The sequence below is a fragment of the Rhinolophus sinicus genome, linkage group LG04 (assembly GCF_036562045.2).
Source record: "Rhinolophus sinicus isolate RSC01 linkage group LG04, ASM3656204v1, whole genome shotgun sequence".
NCBI classification, from domain to species: Eukaryota; Metazoa; Chordata; class Mammalia; order Chiroptera; family Rhinolophidae; genus Rhinolophus; species Rhinolophus sinicus.
Window position 1 is genome coordinate 138,912,136 of NC_133754.1, and position 10,090 is coordinate 138,922,225.

At 42.2% G+C, this 10,090-nt stretch overlaps 1 protein-coding gene across 6 annotated transcripts in view; it reads left to right on the forward strand.

Annotated features, from left to right (window-relative positions):
• The window catches only part of LOC109446342 (histone-arginine methyltransferase CARM1), a 243,019-nt gene extending 236,431 nt beyond the window's left edge, over window positions 1-6,588 (forward strand). For 4 of the 6 annotated variants that reach the window (XM_074330494.1, XM_074330493.1, XM_019729683.2 and 1 more), the window contains one exon: window positions 119-778. In XM_074330494.1, the coding sequence (XP_074186595.1) occupies window positions 119-128 (10 nt within the window). In that variant the 3' untranslated portion in view covers window positions 129-778. Of the gene's footprint in view, window positions 1-118; window positions 779-6,430 lie in introns of those variants that run through there. The other 2 variants (XM_019729679.2, XM_019729702.2) reach the window with 2 other exon arrangements.
• Window positions 6,589-10,090: the final 3,502 nt, after the last annotated feature.

Consider the following 10,090-nt stretch of genomic DNA (forward strand, 5'->3'; position numbering starts at 1 on the left):
AGGGGGAGGAGACAAAGAGGGAAGGAGAGGACAGGAACACGAAACTGGCTTGCCTGCCTCTTTGATCTTGGTAGAACTTATTACTTTTGGTGTCATAGAATCACCTTCTCTGTTTTAGGTTTGCTTAGAAGATAGTCACAAGCCAATCAATAAGTAAAATGAAGGCCTAAGAAGTCCCTCGACATCCAAGCGTATATTTCATGTTCCTAACATGCATTCTACATTTTAAAAGGATATTTAGATTTATTTAAATTCTATTTTTTTTTTTTAATTCTAACTCTAAAATGTGCATCCTAATTTTGTTGACAAGTCTATTTTTTGGTGCTTCTTAAACTGGCTCTTTATAGCTTTCTGCATGTAGCTGAAGAATCTTTTTTTTTTTTTTTTGAATTTTTGGTTTCTCTTTATTTGTATTATTATTTTAGTAAAGCCATCAGGATTGCTTCAATTTCTGAAGTGTTTAAAAAAGCAAGTTAACAAAACCCTACCTCATGTTTATATGTATGCGTATGTGTGATATGACATAAGAGCATGTTAGGAGTGATCTGTTTGCAATTTTAATCTGACTGCTTTTGCAAATATTTTCAACAAATCAGTAGCTAGCTCCTAACTCAGCAACGTGTTAAAGATTTTTTTGCCTTATTCATGTAATGGAATGATATGATATCGGGAATGTTCTTCATTGACAATATTTGATGACTCTGTACATAGTTAAGAAAATAAAGATGGAACCTTTGTCAGTTCTCTTAGGTTTACAATAAAACTGTACAGCGTAAGATACCAGTGGGGCCTCTCCTTTAAGACATTTGTTATATGTCACATGTCAAATGGTGATGAAAGATGATCTTTCCAAAGAGCAAGTTTTCCCCTGGCCCCAAAAACCTTATAAAAATGGATGTCACATCAGCACGACAATCTAATGAAACTCAACAGGCAACCTGCTCACTCTGTCAGGGGGACTGGAATAAATAGCAACTACATATTCTCATCAGTCAGTCAGTCACCCGCAGCTTTCAGCTTTCCACTCTGATGCTTTCGCTCATTCTGGCCACTCAGTTTGAAATAGTCTTCCCCTTCTATCTACTCCAACGATCTTACTCACATTACTTCAAGGCTCCGTCCCAATACACCCTCACCAGCATGCTTTGCTGACCACCTTCCACACTCACCAAAAGTATCCTTTCCCACCTTTGATGTGTCTCCTGTCCCTCTCCTTATTAAACCCTTTTTTGCAGCATTTTATCACTTCCTACCCTAAACACACACATATCTTTCTTGTCTATTAACTAAATTCTTTGTGGACTGGATCTGAGTCCAATTCATTTTTTTAATTTTTCACAGTGCCTAAGAGTACACCTAAAGCATCAAAAGTGCTCAATAACTGTACATTGATTAAAAAGATAAATTTATCCTGAAGTTAAGAGTAATTGGAATTATGGAATCAGGCCTGACAATGTTCTAACTGCCTTTCGAGCATGTTAGGCAGAAACTATGTAAACCCTGGATTGTAGAAACACAACACGGCTGTCGCCACTGTCTAAACCCACACCCAGGGCAGACATTCATAATCAATCCCAGCACTCTTTCCTGCTGAACCCTGACTTGGCCTCACAGTCCTTCTCAGCCTGATGCTCAAAAAAACCACTATCAGTTTGTAGAAATGGGCACAAAAGATGAAACCCATGACTTTTAAGGAGTCAAAAAATCAGTATTATTTCCCAGTCTTTGAGCAATCCGAAAGATCGGTAATATTTATGAATGTGTAATTTGCCCCATGACTTTGTAGTGGTGGAGAGATCAGGAAGAGAGTTTGGCCAAGCTCCAGAAGCAATACTGAATAATTTCCCTTTTTTGGGGGAAAGGAATTAGGGTGGGCTTCTTCAACTAGCTCTTCCAAGCCTTCCCCCAACTTATACAGTAAACATTCTTTTAGTCCAAGGCCAGGAGAAAAGAATTCAAAAGGGACTATTTTTCATCACATGCCAAACTCTGGGGACTGAGAGAAGGAGTGACGGCCTAAGCCCCTCTGATCGTCCCTTGGGGTTTACCCCTTAGCCCACCACAGAATGATACTGGATAGAGGGGAGAACTGGGTTCTAACCTCTAAATAAGGGAGACCCCAGCCTCTAGACAAAGGCTTTTTTATCCTGTTTAGCCATTTTAAATGAACGAGGACTAAAAATGGAACCTGCTCTAAGCAGCAGAAAAGAAACAATGAAGCACACATTTGATATCCCTGTATGCTACAAGGTGGGTGTCGGGGAGTGAGTGTCTTTTTGTCAATCGCTGAGAGATGCCCCTCCATGTAATCAATAACTCCCCTGATATATTCCTTAAATATTTTTTCATCCTCTTCACCTTATTTTTGGAAATTTAAGTGCACTCTTAGTAAAGTTACTAAAAAATGATTTAAAGTAGTATAGGCTAGAGTTTATTTTATTGGAGGAATTTAGTAACTTATTCCAGTCCTATACCTACAGAATGATTAAGAATCAAAGGGGCTAGCTTATTAAGTGTAAATTGACTGTGTTTTGTGGGGAAATCACATTACTAGGGTCCTTTCCCATTTGAAAGTGACCTCAAAGCAACTCCCCGGTAAATATCAAGAGTAGATTCTGAATTGAGGAAAACCTTTGAAATCTCAGTTTCTCACGAAACCAACCTGCCACAATTGAGAACAGCACCCCGGAGTGTAGAGGGAAGTTGGTCGGGCGCTGACGTCAGGCTGCTCGGAGGTAGCCTATGTCGGAGACACGCGGCCAGGACACCGTGGGACTTAGAAGTCACACTGGCTGAGGAACTCCAGGACAGACACCAGGAAGTCCCTGGAGAGGTTAAATCGTGCCTTTGACTGCCAGTATCACAAAATCCTGACTGCAAATACCTAAACAATGAAGAAATTTATTATATCAAGAAGTCCAGAGGTAGCGTGGACTCCACCATTGCTGACCAGTGGCTCAGTGATTTCATCCAGGACTGCAGTTCTTCCCTCCTTTTGCTCTCCCATCCTCCCTCATAGTCCAGCACCCGCTGTGTGGGCACCAGGCCATGGTGGAAATTGCGGACACCTCATCCGGACACACCAATGTCCTGAGTCATAATAAGAGGCTATCACTTCTGGTGTCTCCTCTTTAAAAAGTATGATGATGGTAGTTAATGCTTATATGATGCTGTGTGCCAGGCTTCAGTCCTAAGTGCCTTATAACCACAGTAAGTCCTCACTAACAGTGTTAATTCATTCTTGGAACTGAGGCAGAATGACGTATAAGGAAACCAATTTTACCTTAGTCTAATCCATATAAACAAGAGTTAAGTTTTTACAGCATCTTATCAACGTTGTAATGAAATGACATTGAATGAAAGAATGTTATTCGAGAACCTGCTATATTAACTAATTTTAATCCTTACAACTCTATTATGTGTGTACCATTATTGACACCATTTAACAGATGAGGAAATTGAGGCAGAAAGACTAAGTAAATGTCCTAATGACGCACAGCTAACAAGTGGTGGAGCCAGGATTTTGAACCAGACAGTCCACTCCAGAGTCTATGCCCTTAACCACAGAGCTCTCTCTATTGCAAGAAAGTCTTTCCAAAAGCAACCCAGAGACTTGCTTTCATCCTTCATTGGCCAGAACTGAGTCACATGTTCGCCTCTAAACCAATCACTGACAAGAGACATTATCATGAAAAGGTTGAACCAAACAAAATTTCTTACTGACCTCGAGGTAGACTCATCTTTCCCAAGGGATAAAAAGTAGAATTCTGTTCCCAAAGAAGAGAAATGGACATAAGGCAAGGAACCAGCAATGCCTGCTTTGAGGGGCTGCCTACAGACTGTCCAGCTTCACTACTAATTCCATTTCCTCTGCCTTCATAAGGTAAGATAGCATGTTGCACCATAGTCATCCGTGCATGTATTTCTACCTCCTCCCAATCGAACTCCAAAGATAGGAACAAGTCTCACAAATCTGCATGTTCCCCACAGGGCCTTGCACATAGACAGTGTTCAAGAACTGTTTGTTCATTGTAATTGAATTTTCATTCTTGAGTCTACTTAATTGGAGAGGTCATCAGTTGGCCATGCTCAAGGAAGCCAGATAATGCATTTTCACATTGCTCTAGCAATCAAATGAAGTCTGAGAAACTTCCCTTGCTGTACAAAATAGCATGAAATCCCACATTAACATGGGTCAATGCAAAAGCCTAAACTTATTAAATTGTTAGTGTCTTGCACTCAGCACCCTTGGAGGTAACATTAATGTCACATTTTTATTATGACTTGACATTTCCACGATAAGGAAACACATCAGAGAGCCATAAGACAGAGCAGGCTACATAATTTACACCTCGCTGTGCAAAAAGAAGATGCGAACACCTAGCTTAGGTGGATAAGTCAGTCCTACCTTTCATGGGCCTATTGCTATAACCCATGATGAGCAGGGGACCCCCAAGGGATTGTAACTTACCAGGATTGAGATCAGGTAAGAGGGTCCCACTGAACTCACAGTGACACTATCAGACCGTAGCAGGGACTGGCATTGTCCTGAACCACCCCAAGAAGAATCAGGATGCATGCATAATGCTGACCCTACCTGTAAGCCTTGCCTTGGCTTCTGCTGGGGACAGAGTGTAACATTAGAACTCAGGCCACCACCGCCTGGTTGCTGCAGTAATGAAAGAGACAGGAGCAGAAAGGGGAAGGCCAGGCAGGGCCTCGGGTTTGAGGGGTAGATGAGAACTCATCCAGAGAGGCACTGGGGAGGCAGAACCACTTGTGAGCCCAGGCTTCAAGCCCCTGGTGTGTGCTCCTTAGTGCCATCATATTTCACTTACAAAACACAAATTCAAAGACAAAAGTATTCCAGATCTCAAGATGGTGACCACAGAGCATTAAACCTCAAACTCTTCTGAGCACAGAATCCTGTGCACCTGAACTTAACACTAATCCTGGCCTTAGAGGTGAGGTGTAAGTACCTGTTTAAATCAACTATCCATCTATGGAGAAGACAGGTATCATTTTAAGACATGCTCTTGTACAAAAGCTTATTGAATGAATGAGCATATCTAATGGGATGGGGAAGAAATTGGACAATGAAGAGGGTAAATTGTTCACTGTACAAGTGTCCATCCCATGTCCCATTCAGTGGCTCCTCCCCTAAATGTATGCCGTGGTGACTTCGGACTTTATTTTGTAGACAGGTAATGAGGTGCTATTCCACATTTTTGAAGTGGAGGAGTGACACAATCAACGGATCTTTTTGGTGGCACTATGGAAGCAGAGTTCAAGGAAGTAGAGACTCTAGTCAGGAAATCAACTAAATTCTAAATCAGCAATTACTGAAAGTGACATTATAGCACAATGGTTAAAGATGTGGGCTCTTTAGTAAGAGATACCTGTGTTCAAATCCTGGTTCGGTCATTTAGATAATATAGCCTTGGGCCAGTCACATGCTTTCTCTAAGTTTCAGTTTCCTTAGCCACTAAAAGGAAGTAATCACAATAGTGTTTTTGTGACAGTTAAATGAAATGATACATATGAGGCCCTTAACACACTGCCTGAGTCATTAAATGTAGCTGTTATATTATCACAGGAAATGGATTCTTAGTTCCTCCTCCCAGCTCCATGTTTACATGCTTTTCAAAACTGCTGTGATTCCAGTGATATGATGGAGAGAGGCAAGTGCCTGACCACCCAATCTACCAGTCTCTCTCCTCTCTGCAATCCATAATTCCTTGGGACAGAAGGGTAACTGTTTATTCCCTCTCCTATTTCATAGTCTTATTCCCTAACTTTGGGCAGCTGCCTCAAGATCTGGCTGTACAATATGGAGTAGCATCTTACCTGTAGAAGGAACCCTTGGCCTGAGTCCCTTGTATATCAAAGGAATTTAGAAAAATCCACTTTCTGTTCATAGCCTAATTTTAAATACATTGCCTTGCTAAAGAAGTCACCTCATTCATGTATTCATTCCTTTATTCACTCACCCTCTCTTGCCCGAGGTCAAAAAGCCTATATAAAGGATGATCTAAAGGATGATGATTTAAAGAAGAAACTAAAATACATTTGTTTACATGTTGCAGTATGTTGTCTCCATTAAAAACAGAATTTATCATTGTTATGTGATAAGTGAAGTAATTTATGGAAATCCTACTTAAACCTACCAGGATGTATGTAATTTGGGGAACAAACAACAACAGTTACATGTCAGAAGCACCAGAAGCTGCTGGCACTGTTTCCCAGGTATTAGGAAGTACATAGAAATTAGAATGAAAGAAGGTATTCATCAAAACAAAAGTGCTAAGGCCAGGCGCTTTCAAAAGTGGAGGGGTTAACACCATGAGCTTTACAATCAGGCACAGTAGGTTTGCATGTGTGTGGATATGAGTGCTGCATGCCAGTATTTCCAGTTTTCTTCTCCTTCCAGGAGGAAGAGGATCGTAAGAGGATCGTGTTTCCTAGACCTCTTGAAGTTAGGCAAGGCCTGGTGAACTGCTATGGCCTGTGCAGGGTAAGCAGAAGTGAGGCATGTCATCTCCATGTTGAAGCATTTAAAAGACAGTAGGAGATTCTCCATGCCAGCTCTTGCCTTCTGCCTCAGTAATTGCAGAATTCCTGTTGAGATGATGTGTCATTACATGGTAAAGCCGCTTTCAGCCTGAATCTCTGAATCAATCTATGCATCTCTGAATGTCTCAGAACGTCCATGTCAACCTATGTTATACATGCAGTTTGAGCAAAACACAAACCTTTGTTGTTTTAAACCACTGAGCATTGGGAGTATTTCTTATTGCGGAATTATTAAGCCTGTCCTAACCAATGCATCATCGTTCTAGGTACTGAGGATCTATACATAAATGAGGTAGTATTCTCCTTTTTATATTACAGCAGGAAGGATACATACAGTAAAGATATCAGCAAATAAATATATAGAACATTAGAATATACAGAGTGGTGTGAAGAACAAATCCAGGGAATGGAATGTGGAGTGCCCTGGTGGCTGCTTCTTAGGCAGCAGTGCTCAGAGAAACCTCCCTGAAGGGCTAAGTGTTGAACTGATGAGAAGGGAGCCATGAAAAATTTGGAGAAGACTCGGGCAGAGACAAAGGCAATTTGAAGGTATGAAGCAGGGGGGTGATATGGTAGGATTTATACAGTGTACTTTTTCACTCTGGTTGCTTTTGATAAGCAGACTGTATGTGGGCAAGAATGGAAACAGGAAAATCCTGATGTAACAGAACAAAGAGAGGCAGAATGTTAGGGCTAGGCTGTAGTATGGAAGATGCTGAGAAGTGACCGGATGCAGGGTCTGTTTTTGGAGACAGTAGTAACAGAACTTGCTGATAGATTGGCTGTCAGTACGAGAGGAAAGGGCTCAAGGTCAACTCCCAGGTGTTTGGTCTGAGCAACTTGGTGCTATTTACTAAGATGGAGAAGACAGAGGGAGGAACAGGTTTGGGAGGGAGGTTGGGAGGGCACATCAAGAGTTGTGTTGTGAACCTTGTGGGTTTGAGATGGCTGCTTGATGCCAAAGTGGAGCTCTCGGGCAGGCAGTGAGATGCGTGCATCTGGGATCTGCAAGAGTGCATTCTGGAGGTAGAAGTTGGAGAGTCACAGAGAACACAGGTGGTAATCAGAGCACAGGCCTGGATCAGGTGCCTTAGAAGATAATGTAGAGAAGGGAAGAGAGCCAAGAACAGAGAACCCTAACATTTAAAAGTTGGAGAGACTAGAAAGGGCCTGGAAGAGAGACTGAGCAGTTTGCCCAGTAAGGTCAGAGGACTGTGGTAATACGGAACAAAAGAAGAAATTGCTTCAAGGTGGAGGGATGAACAATGTGCGTCAAATGTGGCTATGAGGTCATATATGGTGGAAACAGAGATCTGGCCACTGGAGTAAGTAACAAGGGAGTTACCGATCGCCTGGATAAGCGCCATTGCAGGGGTGAAGAGTGAAGGGGATAATGACGAAGTGGAGAAAGTATATCTAGACAGCTTTCCCCAGGTGGTTTCAAGTGGAGAATAGCAGAAAGATGGGGTGCGAGCTGGGTCCCTGTATCTGAATCTCTGCCTTGACCACATGTAGAACACCTCAGACCCTCCAGCTTCATCTTAATAGACTACATGTGGGCTGGAGTCTTTCCTGAATCTTAGCCCCACGTCTGGGAATGTACAACTGTCTGCCAGACTACCCTGAGGACAGATTTCTGCCTACCAGAACCTCCGTGTCAAGTATGAGTAAACCACGTACCCAGGAGACAGATGGACAAAAAGAGAAAGAAAAGAAGGAAAGCTTTTTTCACCAAACCAGGAAAGTTCTGTCTACTTGGTGGCAGTCAGTGATGGTGCTGAGCTCCCCTAAAGCATGATCTTCAGGGAGCTACGTGGTGACGGTAGGTCGGACACCTCACATCGTCAGCAGTTAGAAACGAAGCAGTAGATGATCACAGTGCCGGAGGTTGATTACCTTTAATTTTTGAATCGTCAGTACATTCACATGGCTCAAAATTGTGAAAGTATAAAGGATGTGGAATGAAATCTCCATCTGCCCCCTGCCCCCCTGCCTCCCAGTTCACATCACCAAAGTGAATTAATGTTTCTTGTCCGTTCTTCCCTACGCACACATGCAAATACACACGCACTTTTCTCTCTCTCCACCTTTTGGAGTGAGTGGTATTATACCCTACATACTATTCTGCACCTACAAGCCCAGGAATTGGGCAACATGGAGAGAAGTGGGTTTTTGCAACTTTACTTCACAGCTACTGAGTTCATGATAAATATTTTTAGGAAAGCAGTTTTTATTAGGTAGTAGGCTGATAAATAGAGTCTAAATGGATTTCTCATATGTCTGGGGGTATCTGTTGAATAGGGAGGACCTGTGAGGAAGTGAGAGGTGCCTAGGAGAATGAAAGTGGGAAATGTGACATGTCAGCATTTTTGTACAAGTTCCCAGGGACTGTCATGGAACTTTGCCATCACTGATGGGTTTGCTCATCATTATCCCATCCCTTCCAGCACTTTTGGGAAGGCTCTGCCCTCCCGCCAGCATACCCACAGGGGTTCTTGACTGGCTCTCTGTGAAGTCAATCTGCTGCCAAGATCACCACCTGTCCCCTGTCAAAACTGGCCCAAACGCCTCTCTGTTGGCTGACCATCCTTGCAATGCTGCCCTCAGGATTTATTGTCTAACCAGGTCCCCAAGCTCCTGGTTGGATGTCCCACCACCAGCTGCATGTCTGGGCCCCTCTCCTAGCAGGGGGCCTGTGCCCCTTGAATGTGTACCAATTCTAACATTAAAAAAAAAAAATAGGACCCAGTTTTTAAAATTACCATCTGACTTGCCAAGTGAAGTGAAGCTCATTTTCAAATGATTCCCAGCTGTCATAATAGCATTGTGCCTGAATGGCTCAGCCATCACAGAAGCAAGGAGGGCAATTTTATTTCGTATTTGACCTGATAACAGGAATTGTGATTAGAAATCAACTTGAGATACTTAGAACAGCTACTTATAATCACATCAATTAACATTTATGCATTGCTTTACTGTTTTTAAAGCACTTTTTATGTACACTGTCATAATATGATAGGGAGTGATGGTGGCTCCAAGGAAAGAACAAAACTGAATTATTTTACAGCCTAAGCTTAGAAACAGGAAGGAAATAGGCAGGTTCTTACCAAAAGGAATATCAAAAGAAGACCCCAGTGCTAAGCACAAAAGAACAAGCACTAACAGTGCCAAACCTAGAGAGGCTGAAATAAAAACATTGCCAACCATTGTCAAGATAGACATGTCATGGGAGGAAGGTCAAATCAAACAGAGGTCTTCTAACAATGTGTTCAAGACAGAGGGCTGTGGAACAACTATTTGGCCAGAGTAGGCTGTTTATACTTTGGTTTATTGCATAGGTAATACATAGCTTTGTATTAAAATATCACAACTGCAGATAAACCAAAAGAAAAAAAAAAAGAAAAAGGTATGTTAGACTTCTCTGTCTAGCCTCATTGCTATTGATACCCCCAATTTGTTGCTGCTTTCCCTAGCTCCCAGAGAAATACTTTCTGGCTCCCTGTCCAACCTGTTCCAT